At 56.1% G+C, this 16,977-nt stretch overlaps 3 protein-coding genes across 3 annotated transcripts; 1 reads left to right on the top strand and 2 right to left on the bottom strand.

The window, feature by feature from the left end:
* Nucleotides 1-1,945: 1,945 nt before the first annotated feature.
* BESB_019330 (putative RER1 protein) lies at nucleotides 1,946-3,247 on the bottom strand (the record flags this gene model as incomplete). Its single annotated transcript, XM_029360642.1, has 2 exons — nucleotides 1,946-2,519; nucleotides 3,162-3,247. The coding sequence occupies 2 exons, from the start codon at nucleotides 3,245-3,247 to the stop codon at nucleotides 1,946-1,948; spliced, it is 660 nt and encodes a 219-aa protein (XP_029216001.1).
* Nucleotides 3,248-5,842: 2,595 nt separating this feature from the next.
* BESB_019320 (putative V-ATPase subunit c' proteolipid) lies at nucleotides 5,843-8,680 on the bottom strand (the record flags this gene model as incomplete). The annotated part of the gene is made up of 6 exons (XM_029360641.1): nucleotides 5,843-5,922; nucleotides 6,349-6,452; nucleotides 6,700-6,782; nucleotides 7,330-7,382; nucleotides 7,925-8,061; nucleotides 8,532-8,680. 6 exons carry the CDS (start codon nucleotides 8,678-8,680, stop codon nucleotides 5,843-5,845), a joined length of 606 nt encoding a protein of 201 aa, XP_029216000.1.
* A 2,648-nt stretch (nucleotides 8,681-11,328) lies between these two features.
* BESB_019310 (uncharacterized protein) lies at nucleotides 11,329-14,504 on the top strand (the record flags this gene model as incomplete). The annotated part of the gene is made up of 5 exons (XM_029360640.1): nucleotides 11,329-12,037; nucleotides 12,443-12,535; nucleotides 13,116-13,304; nucleotides 13,690-13,787; nucleotides 14,166-14,504. The coding sequence occupies 5 exons, from the start codon at nucleotides 11,329-11,331 to the stop codon at nucleotides 14,502-14,504; spliced, it is 1,428 nt and encodes a 475-aa protein (XP_029215999.1).
* Nucleotides 14,505-16,977: the final 2,473 nt, after the last annotated feature.

Here is a 16,977-nt window from a genome sequence, read left to right as displayed (position 1 = left end):
AGCAGAGTGCAACACAGAACAGAGCCAAATCAGCTGGGCCCTGCTGCCTACTTGTTGATTGACTTTTTGTAAGCTTCTCTCCTCGATTCCCTCGTGCTGAATGTCTCTCACCGTCTACAGCTTGTCGCACTCGAACATTTATCTGCTCTCTTCCGATTGTGTGATACACGCTGACGAAAAACCCACTGTTTTCAAGTCTGCTGGCGTCCTGACTAGATTGGCTCTGTTACTCGCCCCCGTTAGCCCACACGTCGCGGCGCTACTGCTGGACTTATTTGGGATTTTTCCGTCATCTATCGGTGACGCTGGAAGGCACCACGCGTGAAATCCCGAGAAACCGTTTGCGGACCTTGCCCCATCCCCCCCCTCCCCCCCAGGTAACTGGCAACTTTTCTATATCCACGGACAGAGGACTCGCGCACAATTGAAGGTGCTACTGTCAAGCCTACGTGGGAATTTGAGGCAGCGACATTGGTGGTGCCTGGGCTTGATGGAGACGTACAGTCCAGCGGACGGTCCCCTTTGCCTTGGAATCGGTCCGTGCCTCTGCGAAAATCGCATTCCATTCATCTTTGCGCTGCTTCATCTGCCATATAACCGCTGTGCTGCGCGAAGACCTCGCAAAACGTTCAAGAGCGACGAGTGCGGCCGCCCAAAGAGCTGAGGCCCGACAAAACTATGCAGTGCCACCCCACTAGCGGCAAACTACCACAGAAACGAGAGCGACGAGGTGAACGCCGTTTGGGCTGCGATACCGGACTGCTGCTTGCGAAGCCCTAAACCCTAAACGGCACAAGGGCGCGCTTGCGCGAGTCCCTGTAAGCGGCTGCGGAGACACTATGTGAGATCTGGCTCGCTCGCCGCTGGGGCTCCGCTTCGCTGAGCGCCAGCCTCGCCCGCAAGAGCAAGGAGCGCGAGAATTTCTACGCATTGTGACGCCAAACGGCGCAGTCCGCCGAGATGTTTTTGAAAGAATTCATACGGACATAGATGTGAAGTGAAAAACCACTAGAAAACGCACGGACGCCGATACCGTGGTCATGGAGCCACAATCGGAGAGCCAGAGGACGGGAGGCACGAAACACCGCGAAACGACTCCAAGACACGTCATCTTCCATACTGTGTCACCGGAAAACCGCATGCCTGCAGCCGCAAGCACCACATACGTGGAAAACTCGAGTCACATTATTCCACAGATGCACCACGACGCCAAAGAAAGGTTTCAATTAGAGGTCGGATGCGGTTCGAAGCGAAAGGATGCTGTCGTCTCGCTTTCTTCCCGCAGCCGACAAAACAAAGCTAGAGGCTCGTCTTCCACTCCCCCCTTCCGATGGTCCCGCCGCACGCCTGGCAAGCCCCGCCCCAAGTCGGTTAAACGTAGAGAGAGAACGGGCTGACAGGGACTCGAAGTCTCTCGCTGCGCCCCCCGCGACCGTTTTGCCGAGCCGCTCGACCCTGAGCACTTTGAGTCTCTTCGAGCACCAGCCCCTCTGCCCTCTCCCCGCTGTTAGATGGAAGCAGACTATCTGCCTGGTGTATTTCTAAAAAAATCTGCCGCTGAGAAGATCCTCCGCCACATGCGCTCCTCGTCGCCCCGCGGGAAAAAGCCGCGATATGCTTCGTGGATCTCGCGCGCGCCGATGAGAGGCGATTCCATGCGACGCTGCAGTCGCCTCCTCACAGCCGCCCGTCTTCGTGAAGGCTGGGGTCGCTGCAGAGGCGACTCTGCCGCTTGCGCTTGACGCACCACGACCTCGCAGAAGCCCGGAGTCTTTCATCGGAGGCTGAGACGATCCATATCTTGAGTCTTCAGGCATCGATCCTTCTGCAGACCGGCCGCTCCCGGGGCGCCTCGAATCCCCTCCTCTGCTCAGTCGTCACTCCGCTTGGCTGCCGGTTCAGCGGTCACGTAGGCGCCCCCCCGTTTCGGAGTTTCGATTTGAGCTTATCGCAGCACGTAGGGCGTGGTCAGGTGATCCTGCCCGAGGGAGACGGAGGAGGCGACGCCGGCGCCGAATCCGCCGGCGCCTTGGGCTCCAAAAGCGTGTGGCGGGCCGTCCTTGCGGGCCTTGTCGAGGCCGCCCTTGCTGCGGGTGATGTCTCCGTAGGTCTGCTTGCCCCAGGAGAAGGGCAGGTACTTGTACTTGATCATGCGTTTGATTTGCTGCTTCATGGTGAGGATGAAGAGGAGAATAAAGTAGACCAGGAGGATCGGCCAGAAGACCGGCAAGTCGAACACGGAAAAGAAGGTCATGCCGATCGAGATGAGCACCGCGCGCACGCCCGCGAGCCAGCACTTGAACTCAGGCAGCTGCCGCTGAAACGGCCGATATTCCTCCGTCTCCCGCACCGGCAGCACGAACTCGTCCGTCTCGGGGTCGATCTGCGGCGAAATGAACCCGATGAGCAGATTCAACAGGTAGATGCCCAAGCCGTAGGTGACCACGAAAAAGCCCGCGAGGAAGTAAACGCGCAGCACGTAGAGCCCCAGCAGCGAAAAAAAACGCCAGCCAACGCGTCTTGGGGTACAGCGTGGTCCAGTCGAGATACGACGACGCCACGCGAGACAACGACCGCACCAAACGCGAAGAAAACGGAGACGACACGAGGTCGTCAGAAAACGACGACGAAGTTGAGGACATCATGGTGAGCGGCGCGCAGAGTGAGCGAGGCGAGACGGACGCCTAACGCCGACAGCAGGCGCTGCGAGAAAAGCGAGAATAGAGAGAAGGGAGGGAGAAGAAAAAGAAGGAGACCGTCCTCGTGCACGCACAGGTACAGCCCTCGAAACCGCCGCCAGACCGGCTCTATGGACAGGCGCGTCTTTCCTTTGCCAAACGCGCCCAGACAAGAAACCTGCTCGTGCAGCGCGCACCGGACGCCCACCGGAGAGGCGCAAAACAGACGTGCCAACCCCCTTGGAGTGCGGAGGAAACGAACTCCGTAGGACGGAGGCACGATACCGCGGTTACAGAGAGAGAGCCACGCGAGAGAGACGAGGGAGAAGAAAAGAAAAACGAGAGAAAGCTGAGGCGGACGGCGGACATCCGCAGCGCGAGCCGTAGAGAGAGCCCCGGGGCAATCGCCTCGATGAAGCAAGATGCAAACGTGAAGGGAACAGGGCTGAAAACGAGAAATTTTGGTGGAAACACGCAATTTACCGGGCTCGAACGACGGCGCTTTTTCCCGCTGGGAGAAGACGACAACTGGGAACGCTTTGCTGCGAGAAGCTGCAACGGCGGTTCATGCGGGGACAGAGACGGAGGAGAGAGAGGAAGCAGGCCGAACAAAGAGATCTAGAAGGAAACAACTTGGGAATCACCACGAAGGAAAACAAAATGACGGCACAACGCGCCGCTGCGACGACTCTCTCCCGAGCCCAGAGGAGCTGCTGCAAGCGCCAGAGCGAAACTGCCGCCGAACTCGCGAGCAGACGACAGACGGAAAAGGGGGACAAGAGGCGAAAAATAGGAGAAAGCTGAGGCAGCAACCACTTTTTGACGACAAGAAACTCACTGGGGTCCAGCTACGACGACGACGAACAGAGACGACACTGTACGCGTTTCGGAGCGCGGTTGTTTGGCCAAGGCAAAAAAATCCCGAAAAAATACCCGAAAAACGAATGCGAGACCGCGCAAGAGAGAAGTGAGACGAATCGAGAGAAGCACAAATGCTACCTTGAGCAGAGAAGAAGGGGAAAGAGTTACCTTCCTTCTTTTCTTCTTCGTTGTCTTCTTCTGTCCCAGGGGCGAGCAACGACACCTCGGCGAAACGAGGAGAGAGAGCGCTGGAGCGGCGAGGCACTGAGGCGTCTTCGAAGCGAAAAGAGGATAGAGAAAGCTCTGGGCGAGCCCGATTTTTTCAGCGCAGTCTTTCGCGGGAGCCTGAGGAGATTTGAGCGAACACACAGAGACTGCAGAAAATGAAGCGACGAGGCCGCTTGTTCATGCCTCATCTTCTTCGCCACGTAACGTACTGCGCCCGGGGCTCCAGCGGACGAACTGAACTGCGCGCCGCGCGACTTTTTGGGTAAAAGCACGCCTGAAGGCACATGTGCACTCAAGCAGAAGACTAGGCTGGCAGCCGAGAACGCAAAATTAACCATACACACACGACGCTCGGGGGAAAAACGGGTATTTTCCTCCGGCCTGCGGGGGCAAAACCCCCGCCCGTGTGCGCGGCGCGCCTGCTGCGCCATTGAAGGCAACGAGACAGAAGAGGATTCCATAGAAGATAAAAAGGACAAACACTACACTGGAAACGAAACTCCACGACTAGCTCCCTGCGAGAGTGCGCCGCCCTCACACGCGTCCGTAGGCGCTGTCTCTTCGTCAGCGCGAACGCTAATGGACACTGCCTATATATCTCTGTACATACATACACACAGTGTATATATATATATATATATGTTGTATTACACTATATATATTATACATACGTAGTTCTGTGGATAGTAGTATGTCTCTGTATCTGTGCACATGAGTGAAGGCTTGCAGAAACAGGCTTTCACGAGTCAAAGGGAGAACGATGGCAGTGCCCTCGCGGAAAAAACCAGAAAGTTTGAACAACTCTTCGCCGGTGCACACTGTACCGTTCATTCGTGCTGTGTAGGTTCGCCTCCTTTTTCGTACCAGCACTCTCCAATCCTCATTCCTGCATAGGCGTGCCTCTCTAGTGTGTAGGGTCTATCTCTGTACATTAGCAATAATGCATGTGGCAGTGACTGTTCATCTTCACTGGTATGCTTACGGAGTAGCGACATGTTGATTTGCTTCCCTTCACTTCCAGCAGTCTGCGTCGGCTACATGGGGCGTGCGGCAGTGGCGATGGGCACGTGGGGGGGCAGGGGGGGGGCGGGGGGTATAGCTGTGTGAGCTCACGCCGGCCCCCCCGCAATTGCATTTTCTTTGTTTTTAGTAGGTGAGGAAGGAACCTTGATGCTTTCACTACCTTCCTGTAACACGGGCTTCCACGGAATCCATCTCCGAGCGACATGGAGAACCACTCTCCTCCAAGCTTTCTTTCATGTGTGCGATTTGGTCACATCTAGGTATCCCATGTATTATATTGAAGGGTGGTTGCTGAAATATATATATATATATATTTGTAATAGGTATATTTTTTCCTATCCGCATTTCTGTCGATATGTATGTATGTACATGCATATTTGCACGCCTGTGTATTTCCGCGAGACGAGCGTCCATGACTCGAAGCGATCCGGGGGCCTACGCAGATTTAGCAAGGAAGAAACCAAAGCTCTCTGCGCGCAAGCAAACGCCTCCATCTCCCGAACAAATGGAAGCAACGCAAGCTTAACGCCGAGTGAGGAAGCGACGCATACAGACGCCGATTATACAATAGTCTGGGCTCGCGTCGCGGGGTGTGCGGCGGCACTGCACTTTATATAGCTTTTGTAGGTTGCATTATCATCGTGTTACACATATTCTGTTTACATTTAAGGGACCCTGCCCTTTTTACTCCGCACTTCAGTAAACTTCTATCCTCGCCCAGACTCGCGGCGGAGGCGCTTCAGAAGCTGACAGCGCGCGCAGGAGAGTTTGGAGATTCAAAATGATTCACGACAGTCTCGGTCCTTTTGATAAAAAGATCCTTTGTGTGAGGTTTCAGAGTGAATGGCGCTTCTTTGTGGCATGCAACGAGAAAATACGCAAAGGCAGACAGGAGAGGAACAGAGAAGCCAGCGGAGCGAACAATCAACATCATTGAGTCCGCCTGGCGATGCCTCTCCCTCGCGAAAAGCCTGCCCCAGAAAGGAGAGGATTCACCGTCGCTGGCGCCCCGAAGAGCGTGCTTTCAAACTGCGCCTCTTGTGGTTCCGCCCTCAGATCAGCTGGGTGCCGCTGACCTTGTCAAATTTGCCCTTATTCGACTGCAGGATGCCAACGATGACTCCAAAGAGACCTGCATACAGACACGGCGGAGACAAAGAACACACACAGTGTGGCGCATGCAGTGCGCAAAGAAAAACCCGGCAGGGAAACAGACGAAAGAGGCACTACACACCAGCTCCAGCCCACAGCCGCGCCACCATACACATGAATCTATCTATCTATATATTTATTATCAATCTCTACGTATTTATTATCTGTCTCTACGAGTTTACTATCTATATTTGGATGCACGCACATGTGTGCGTGCCCATGACAAGAGCTGCGACCGCGAGACCGGACCGCCAGAACGCTGAACGGCCTCGAAAAACATCTAGCCTTGAGACTAATCACAGCTCTATACCCACTCTGAACCTAATAAGAATACAACTCCAATATACACATATCTATGTACTACCATGTCCCCCCCCCCCACCTCCCCCCAACGCACAAGTCTTACCCAGAGCGGACGCAAAAATTTCAACGACAAGCATCTTCACGAAGAGCTCGGGGCGCTGAGCGTCACCGAGCGCCGCACCACTTCCTGACACGCCGACGCTGATTCTGCAGAGACACGAGGGATGCAGCCGACAAAAAGCGAATTCCACGCTGCGAACCAAGAAGAAGACTCCTCGAATGCCTCGCAAGCGACGGAGTGAGGAAAGCCAGCAGACGGCCAGCGAGAGGCAACACCGCCAGCACAAAACACCGCAAAGAGACGCACCCCGAGATTGAGCCGCGCTACAAAGAGAGAAAAAGAGGAGAGAGAGCAAGAGAAACGAAAGCAGGAAAGTTCCGCTCTTGTCCCTACCCGCAGAACAGGTTGGAGAGTCCCACAGTCAGACCGCAGCAGAAGAGGGCCCAGCCGGCAACGACCGCCTGATTCTGCCAGTCCTGAGGAGAGAGAGACAGAGAGACAGAGAAAAAAAAAATACGGAGACAGAGACTCATGAGGGAAGAGGGGGGGAGAGGGCGCAAGATGAAACGGTGAAAGGTCTGGACACGCATGAACAGTGAACCTGAGACAGAGACAACCCCGTAGCCGGGGTGAAAAGACAGAAAGCTCGACTGCGAAGACGAAGGAGCGACGGCCCTTTTGCGCCGCGGAGTTCCAAAAGGAGGCGAACCCAGACACACCTTCCTCGCACTTCGAAAGTGCGAGAGAAGTATAGATCGACTTGACAGACGACGAGAAAGAAGACGCAAGTGGAAGGCGGCGACGACCTTACAAGGGCTAGAGAGACGCGAAGACTTTCAAAAGCGAAGGAACGCACGCGCACCTTTGAGACTGTGCGTTTGGAGGATAATCCCAGACAAAACAGGCATTCTCCCTAGTGCGAACCGAAAAGCGCGACAATGGAAAACGGAACGAAGAAACAACCCGCCCACCAAACCCTCCAACTAGGCAAACAAACAAAAAGAAAGAAAAACGCGCGCCTACGTTCAATTTTCCAACGATGGGCGAGAAATTCGGCGGCGCGTTGTCCATCTGGCCTGCATGCGTAAAGAAAGAAGACACGAATCCATCCGCACACATCCGTCTCTATTTGTATGTGAGCTACTGCCTCAGAGACGCTCTCCCAATATCCGCGCAAGCGCCTGCATGCGGTCGCCAAATCAACGCGCTCGACAGGGCGCACCGTTATGCCTCACTCGCAGAACACCCACAAAGAGGAACGCACGCAAACACGAGTACCCAAATTTGCATGTCTTTTCACGTCTGCCCTGACTCGTATTCACAAAAATATGCGAGTCAAAGACGACGGGATTCACCATCCTAGCTCCTGAGAAGCCGCTGCCTCGCGTTGATGTATGACGACTGAGAAGTGGAATCCGCATCCTACGCGTACCCCATACCGGGAGGGGGAAGTAATCGATGCGCAGGTACACGTCACGCCACGCAGACAACGCGATAACGTCGAGATATGGGGACATCTAGGCGCGTGAGACAGACACGCGACAACGTCATGTCCGCAGACGCCGCCGCGTGCGCATGCGGATACATATTCTTACACAAGGAGAGCGAACGCGCATACCTGAAATAATGATGGCAATAATGACACCGTAGATGGCGACAGCTTCGCAGAAAATGACGCTGACGAGGTTTTTGGAGCGAATGCGAGGCGAGCGCACAGCCGCGCCACAGATGCTGCTGCCGCAAATAAAAATGCCCCTGAAGGACGAGCGAAAACGCACGAGTTCCGAGATGCAAGCCTCTACGCGATGCAAATACATCAAACGGTCCTCAGATACGCGAGGACAGCTGGTGCCTGGAGCAAACAGCGACAGCCTACGCCAGGCGCCGCCACCAAGCTAGAGGCGTTCAGACGCAGGGACGCCTGACACCACACCGGTCTGCGTGTGAATCTACCTTTCTATACAATGCTCCGGCCGTCTCCACGTCGTAGGAGGCCTATTATTTCTTCTAAAATGCGGGGCTGCCTCGTGCCACACTCGCCGACAGAGTCTGCCTCCCCGGGGCCCTGGGCGCCGCCCCCCGTTGTTGATGAACCGCCGCCACCTCACACCCACCGACATTTATAAATATACATATGTATATATGTGGACGGGAGCTGGAGTGTTGACCCAGCTTCAGAGCGCGGCGGGAAAGAACGCGCTTTCAAGGGGCTAAAGTATCCTCACCATGCAGCCCCGACTACGCTGAGCCCGAGCGCGAAGGCGACGCCGTAAGCCACCCAGTTCATCGGCCCAATCTCGTTGACCAGGTCAGCCCAGGAGGCGTAGCTGGCCTGCGTGGGCACAGAGTGCAGTGGATCGAGAGGGGGCGCCATCTTGAGGAGTCCACGAGAGGCAGAAAAGCAGAGAACGAGAGAACTGGCGAATACGCAGCGCAGGCGGGGGAGTAGGAGGCGAGGGCCGCGCACACACTGCGTCTGAAGAGAGGGGAGAAAGACCAGCGGAGCAAGAACGCGTCGAAGGGAGAAGCGAGAGAGAGAACGACGGAGGCGACGCAGCCGATGCGAGGAGGGTAGTGCAAGGGGAAGGGGAACAGAAACGAAGGACACTCGCACTCGTGTCCACGAGGAACGCCTCGTGGGACGGCGCGTGACGCGCGCGCGTTGAGAGCTGCCTCGATGCCGAGGATGGCAATGGCGCAGACGCGCAGCGAAGCGAAGGCGCACAAGCACGGCCTGGTGAAAGGGAGGAATTGTGACAGAAAGAAGAAATATCCAGCAGCGAGGCTAGAGAGGACGGGACAGCACGCGAACCAACTGACCACAAAGAACGAATTCCGAACCCCGAGACAGTGGACAGCTGAACCAACGCCGTGCAGAGATGGGCACGAGGCCTGGTAGAGAGGAAATCGGGTAATGAGGACTTGGGACACGGAGCGAATCAAGAGACGAACGATATGGAAGACGGGAATGCCGCAGAGGAGAAGCGACGAAAACACGTGGCCCAAAAGGGGATCACCACGAGGGAGAGGAAACTGAGGACGTAAGAAGCCTCAGGAACCGCACACGATCAGGGCAGCACGAAACACGAGGTCCCAAGGCGAAACGACGACCAGTTGTTGTCCAGAAAAGTCGGGCTCAAGGGAGACGGATGTGCTACGCAAACGCTGCGCACAAAGCGAAGCGAAAGGGAACCCGTAAAAACAACGGATTCCGAAGGTTTTTTTCCGCTCACGTTTGACCCCCTGAAATCGATAGCCCCGATACAGTTCTTCGATATTTGAGAAAAAAAAAAACATTATGCAGTGGAAGGAGGCGCAGCGTCCGCCTTGCTCGATTTCCGCTGGTGTCGGGTGTCAATACACCCGAAAACATGTCCCGCGCTCCGTGCCGACTCCGTTCCTTGGCTTCTTTTCGCTTTTCTCCTCTAGAATGTGAAGCTCTCGTTTTTGCCACTAAATCCTGAAGCCTCGGTTCTCATCTGACCACGGAGCGATGAGGATCTTCCCTTTTGGAGGTGAAACTGTAGGAGGTTCTCTTTCCTCTGTATGGCGCCTACAACCCTTGTAGATACAGCACCGAGTATAGTGTGAGACAGCGTAGCAGAATATAGGCCGACTGGCGTTTTGTCCACTACAAACACGGAAAGAGCCTATGTTTCTTTATTTTTGCTTTTGCTAGCGCTATCAATCGTCTTCTACTTCGCCAGGCGGAAAATTGGCGCGCCAGACTGGGGCTTGGCTGGGTTTGCCGTCTTTGTTTGTCGAGCCTACATGGCCCCCTAGCGGCGGCGTTTTCTCGTATCAAGCATATCCCCCGTGGTAAAGAGTCGCTTCATGAAGCGCCTCTTCTTCTTGCTCAGCGACTTGCGTTTGCCGCGCAGCTCGCCGCCTTCTGTGTTCGCTTTCGCTTCAGTCTCCGCCCTCTTGCCTCCGCCTGGCCTCCTTCTGGCGAGCCATTCCATGTCTCCCGTCGTCTTCTTTTTCAACAGCGACAGTCTGAAGTGCAGAAAACGGGGACTACGACTGCAGGGCGGCGCGTAAAGAACGACGCGGTGAAGGACAGACCTTCCTCCCCTGAAGGCGGCTGAGAAGCCCGTGTTCACTGAGACGCTTCACTTCGCTGGGAATCGCCTGCTGCACTTCCCCGCGCCCCGGCCGTCGCACAGGCGCCACGCCAAGCGCGAGAAGAGGTGCGAAGACTTCGAAGACTACGTCTGTCATGTGGGCTGCGAAAAACTGAGGGTAGCTACGGCTTGGCAACTGATTGAGAGGGAGAAGGTCGGGCTCCGCTTCGCAGCATCTTCTGCGTTCGTCTTCGAATCAACGACTTGCCTCTTTTGAGAGGGCTCTCAGGCGCCGTCGGCCCAAGCCTGCGTGCTTTTGCCCTCTTGTCTGCAGCAGCTGCCCGGGGCCTCTCTTCCCTTTTCTCTTCTTCTTCTCCTGTCTTATCGTCGCTTTTGTTTGTCGACTGTCGCTACCACGGACCTCACTATGCCGTCTCTTCGCTTCCAAGTCTTCCTTAGAATGCTCTACGTGCGCCTCGCAATCGCATTTCCGCTGGATTCCTTGGGTTCACAGCCCCGTCCTTTTCGCCTTCCAGTCCCGTCTGCGGTCTCCAGTCACCGGATGGAGCTGTTTAGCGCTCTCTCTTTTTCTGGTTCTTTCCCCCGCTTTTTTCCTTTTGTGGTGCCTACTCCACACTGAGCCCTCTTCTTTGCTCTTTGTCCATGCAGTCCTTCTCCTGCGTGCGTCTCGTCGATTCGCGCACTTCCTTGTCTCGCGCCGTTTCATATCTCCTCCGTTTTGGAGCCGGACAGAAGCCTTTCTGTTTTCGCCGCGGCAGGGTGGCCCCCTGGCGCTCACTCCTCCATAACTCGGTTCCTCGTTCTCTGCTGGACTCCAACTCCTGGTGGCTGCAGTTCTTGTTCTCCCTCGCTCTCGCCTTCGTCTGCGACCCCGTCGGAGCGACCCCGTCTCTCCCTCTGAGCACAGACGCCTCCACGGTCGCAGCGGCGCGGGCGAATGCGGACTGTCCCTTCTTCGGGCCCCGGCTGGGGCGCCGGCGCGGGCGACCTCACTGGGGGTCGCGGGACTGCGGGGACGTTCGCCGGGGGCGCGGAGAGGCGAAGAGACGACGGAGAGCCTTCCTACCCCCACTGGTCGCAGGCCGGGGGGCCGCTGGGACCCGACGCTCAGGGGTACGGGTCCCACAACGGGCCTTCCGCATACGGCGCCGCGCCGCCCCTCATGAATTTGTGGGGGGTCCCTGGGGCGGACGGCCGCGATGACCGCAGGCGAGAAGGCGACTTTGGGGGGAATTATACAAATGAACCGAAATATCACTATCTGCACCAACAGGCTTCGCGGCCCTTCGGAGGCCCCGCGGGCCAGGGCGCGGGCCCGCTGGGCTCGCCGGGCGCCGGAGGCGACAGGTTCGGGGGCCGAGAGAGAGACAGGGACTTCGAGATGTACGAGGGAAGGGGGCGCGACGGGGTCGCGTTTGGTTTGGACCAGGGACGACGAGACGACGACGCGCTGCGGAACGACGGAGAGCGGGGACCAGCCGGGGGCGAGAGCCCCGGGGTCGGGGACCGGGAGACCCGGCGCGAGGCGCAGAAGCGAAGGAAGAGTGGCAGAGACAAGGGGCGCAGGAAGAAGGGCAGCGTCGCCTGGGTTGTGAGCATCTACACGGTCGCCCTGCTGGTCCTTTTCCTCGGATGTGCGATTTCTGGTAAGCTGCAGCGAGGCCCAACTTGAGACGCACTCGAGAAGCAGGCTTCCTGAGGGGGGAGGGAACCCCTGAAGGACAGCGAGGGGGCATGATGCGCACGCAGCCAGACGAAGAACGTGAAATGGAGGGAAGTGAACTCCGAGGTTCACGCAAACAGCGCATCGATGTATGCAACGAGTGGCAGGGTCGGAGGCCTGTGGTTTTCTCTTTGATATGCCGCGCACACCTGAAGGTCCTCTGGGCCCAAGCCTGTGGCCCCGCACTCTTGCTGCCGCCATGCCACCGACCCCGAGGGGCTTTCTCGCCGCCTGCGACACCTTGTCGTGCTCTTCGCGGGCGTCGCTTCCTTTCCTGCTTACGCGGTCGCCCCAGCTTCTCTTCTGACTTCGCTGCGTGTACGTGCAGGCGTCTTCGTTGGAATTATCGTCACCTCGCCGACAGTCCGCGTCGCGAATACTGCACTGCGTGTCGACGGCCAGGAGACCGTGCCAGAGTCAGGTGAGTGAGAAGAGGGAGTGCATCTGCAGCTGTTGCATGTGCGACGCAGGCAGCACTCAGTGAGGAAGCGACTCGTGTGCCTCTTTACCGGCTGTGCGGCAGTTTGCGTGTCTGCCGGGGTTTCGTCGCTGTTTCGTCTCTGCCGCGAGTCTCGACATGTGCTCACGCCAGTTCACGCTCAGCCCAGTGTCTGCCTTTCTCCTCTCCCCCTTGCATGCTTTGCAAGAGGCATGCGACACACGTAGCTCGTGCTTGCCTAGGAGGGCGGGGCAGCTGTTGGAGGGCCGGAGCGAGTCTGCCTCTGCGTCCGAGTTGACGCGCTGCGAGCCCTCTGTGCGGGAAGACCGTACTATTCGAGGAGAAAGCCGTGGCGCACTCTGAGCGGCGCGTTCGACGTTTTCCGTGCCCGTGAGGGACGCCGCGTTCTGCGGGCCGTCGTCCGCCACGGTACCGCGAGCCGATACCTCAAAGTCCTACAGGCGTTGCTTCGTGCGGAGAGGCCTCGAGCCACGCCTAGTAGCCGTTGAACCAACCCCAAACCATCGACGCGGTCACTGCGGGCGTCTGCGTGGCGGTTCAGATGCGTATGGACCGTCGATTTGGCATTTCCGCGTGGGCGCGAAGGGCGAGTTGGAGATGGGCGGCGACATCGCGTTCGTCTTGCCGCTGGTCAACCCTTCTATTTTCACCCTCCAGTTCGTCGTTCAGAAACTCTCTGTCTTCTACTATCCCATAGGAAAGACGTTCCAGTGTCTCCTCTACCACGGAGGTAGGACACGAACCCGGCGCCTGCATGCGTGTCTCTCCTGTGCTTCCACGCCTGCCTCCACCCGTGGATGAAGACTCCAAGAATACGCGAACATACATACAGATATTTATGAATATGTATCTTTAGATATATTCACGTTTGTGCGTATTGGACAGGCAGTAGGGACACTCGTCTTCGGCGCGACGTATCAAAAAAGCCCGGTCTCCCAACTGAACAGCTGTTCAATCTGTTCCACCTAGACAAGTATCTATTTATATATTGAGAGAGATAGGTACGTGTAGATGTAGATGTACAGGTAGATGCATGTGTGCGCGTGAGGGACCGAGGAGTGGGAGGTCTGTTCGCCTCCATAGCGCCGGCGTGCGTGGCGCTCTGTGCGTTTCAGGAGTCATTGGCAGCGACGACCAACCGCTGTTTCGGCACCGCGAACTCTTCGCAGAGCCCTCCAACGGAAACGCCACGCGGTACATTGGCGCTCTCGATGTAAGCCTGGGGAGTATGCCTGGGCAGCTATTCGTGCGTGCGCATCTACGCGGTACCCTGTTTTCAAACACATATACATATACCTGCAAATATATGGATAGATAGATATCCGCGTTTTAGCGGTTCGTACGCCCTGTGCAGTTGTCAACGGCTGTGGCTGTCGGCCGACGACTCGTCGCGCTGTGGCCGTGGTGGCGGCCTGGGGGCTGCAGTGCACATGCAGCTTTTTTCGGAGGCGCGTGTCGAGGTATCTTTCTTCTCTGCGTTAGCTCGCTCAGCGTCTCCTGAAACTCCCGTGGCCGCTCATGTTCTTCGTCTTCTTCGCTCCTGCGGAGCGCGGCACGCGGGGCATAAGGTTTGTCTGCTGACTTTTTTCAGATGGTTGTGAAGCCGACTGAAGGGGCGGTGAACGCGGATAGGACGTTCCTGATTCAGACGCAGTTTGGGCTGACAGTCCCGCAGGCCTACTTGCCGCAGGTGAAGCCGCTGTTTGACGACTGCGTGGAGCACAAGATGATGATCTACTCTGTGGAAGTCTCTGAGGCACACACCGAGTCTCCGCTAACGCTAGTCAAGATGCCAGGGCCTATCGAGGTGCTGACGACTGTCAACTGCATGGTCGGGCCTGGAGTCGACGCGCTCTTCAAAGGACTTGATCGCGCCTACCAACCAGTCATCCTCGAAAACCTGCCAAACACCCCCATGACCTTCCCTTAACCCCCAGACGCGAGACAGACGCAGAAGCCGAACGCTGCGCCGGTCCTGAATCAAAGATCACACACAAAATATGCATATACATACATATGCATATACATATGCATATATATATGTATATGAATGTATATGCATATTCGGATGTGTGCATGCATATGTGTGTGGGCGTTCGTGTGGATTTGCGGTTTACGCTTCGGGCGCCTGGAGCGTCTGCGACTGCGACTCTAATACTGCGCCTCTGTGATTCTTGTCGTGGGAGACTAGTTTGCGTGCGTGCATGGATATCTGATGCCGCACAGCGGTTTTGCACGTTCTCGGGTTCTTCGGCTATGATCGTGCCGTCTCTATCGGCGCGCAGGCGTGCATGCGCTTGATCGCCGACAGTCGCCTGCGGTGTAAAACCCTATGCACACAAAGCATCTGCTGCGTTTCTTTTGTTTCTCTTCTTTCCCCTGTTTTGCGTCTCTTTTTTTTGGAAAACCTGTCGGTGTCTTTCCTTTCCTTCGATCCCGTGTACGCTCCGCTCGCCGAGTTTGGCTCTGATGAAGCGGCGCAACGAATTCTTCCATCCCTTCTTTTCAATTTGTTTTTCAAGACGAGGGCGACCGAAAGTCGCCGAATGCGACACGTTTGTCGTACAGACACGCCAGAAAAGAAAACACCCAAACGACGAGCTGAGCCTGCAAATGTGCATTGAGACAGAGTAAACTAGTCGAGATACTCGCAGGGTGTCTCGCTGGTCGCCACAGAGGTAGCGCGCGCTGCAGTATTGAACTTCGCTGCGAGGCTGGCCTCCAGTTGGGCTTTCGCCTTGGATTCGGCGCGCATACGCGTTGCTTCGTACTCGCACTTTGACAGTCAAGATGGCATGTGCATTCGACGCACATGCAAGTCATTTTTCGTAGGGCCTATTTCCTACGGGTTTGACGCTTCAGCAGGAGGGACTAGCGAACCGACGCTCTCAGGAGAGGCGTAAAAAGGGTTTCGGGAGAAGGCGGCTGGTCACAAGCGAAGTTCTTAGGCGACAAATCACAGCGGAAAATACCGCTGAAGAGGTCCAGTAGAGGATCGGACTGCATGCACGGATACCGTAATAAATTTATATTATTTTCTACTTTATGTGCTAGATGTCGCCTGTATGCGCGAGTTTCGGTGATGTATGCGCCTCAGTTCCGCTCAAGCAAGTTGAGAATTGAACAAGCGGGTGGGTGAAGGCGCACTACAGAGTGACACATGCAGCCATGCCTACGTAAGACATGAAAAACTGGGCATTTCACCTGGGTACAGTGATGTTCGCGGAACATCTTCACACGCACACGGCAGTCAAAGACCGCCACGCGTCCCGCCTCCTCCATCGGCGGGGAGTCCGCTCGTAACCCAACCTTAAACAACGGCTTTCCAGTGTATCTCTCCTATCCGGTACCCACAGAATTCGTTTCTTATTGACATACATATGTTTGTGCAGCGTATGTGCGCAAGCTCACACAGCACATACTGTTCATGCGCAAATATTCGCGTTCCTTCTTGGAGCTCGGGATGCATCTGTCGCTTCCTCCCATTGGTGGCACCAATGAGGTATACGAACGCACTTCTCGTAGACTTCTCTACATGCGCGTGTTTTATTTTATGCTTTGAGGCGTCTACACAGGTTTAGCTGTTCCAGCAACTCCTAGCCAATACCCTATTCCAGACACCACTACCCAGCCGTCCTCATGTTTGTTTTGAACAAAGGTGGCACGTTTCATTCTCTGTCGTATGCGTGCGCTGCTGCTCCTTATTGAGCATTTCCTCGTCCTGCATTCCACACAGAACTGAGGGAAGATGGGACGGGTTGAAAACCAGTGCGTTTTAGGTGGATGCCCTTTTTTCCTTTCTATCGAAACGCCTCTTGCCTCGCGTGTACGGGCATCTCACACACTCGTGCCAAAGAGAGAAAGCGAGAGAGAGAGAGAGAGAGAGTACACGTTTACCTCCCAAAATTCCAAGGCCGGCGTGCATGCAAACAGCGGCAAGTGTGACTGCGCGTCTCTTGACAACTCTCTCTGCTGTGTGCTGCCACCGGACAAACGTCGACTTTGCTCCTCGCTTGCTGTTTGTTTTTCCTCTGCGGTGCTACCCGCACAAACGTCTGATTATTTTTCAAACAGGGGTTTGCCGTGAGTGGAGAGCTCGTGCTGTTGAGCGAAGAGCCGAGGGCAGTACACCGCGATCGTCGAGTCTGTCCTCGGTGTTTTCCTCGGAGGAAGGTTTCCTTATCTGTCTTTGTTTTGTCTCTGCTTCGCTAGAACTCTAGAATTCTCAGTTCGTTCCGTGATCTTCGTCTCCCTCTCTGTTCGCTTCCCCGACAACTTCAGTGCTGGCGGCGCCGCACTACTGCGCTGGCAGCCCCTATTTCTCTCGCGTTGTTTCGCAAGCTTTCCCGTGCGTTTTCTCCGCTCTCTTCTTTCTCGCCGACATCTCCTTCGGTTGCCCGTTT

The sequence above is a fragment of the Besnoitia besnoiti genome, chromosome XI (genome assembly GCF_002563875.1).
Source record: "Besnoitia besnoiti strain Bb-Ger1 chromosome XI, whole genome shotgun sequence".
NCBI lineage: Eukaryota > Apicomplexa > Conoidasida > Eucoccidiorida > Sarcocystidae > Besnoitia > Besnoitia besnoiti.
Note: the sequence above shows the minus strand (reverse complement) of the source record. Positions and strands in the feature narration are given on the sequence as shown.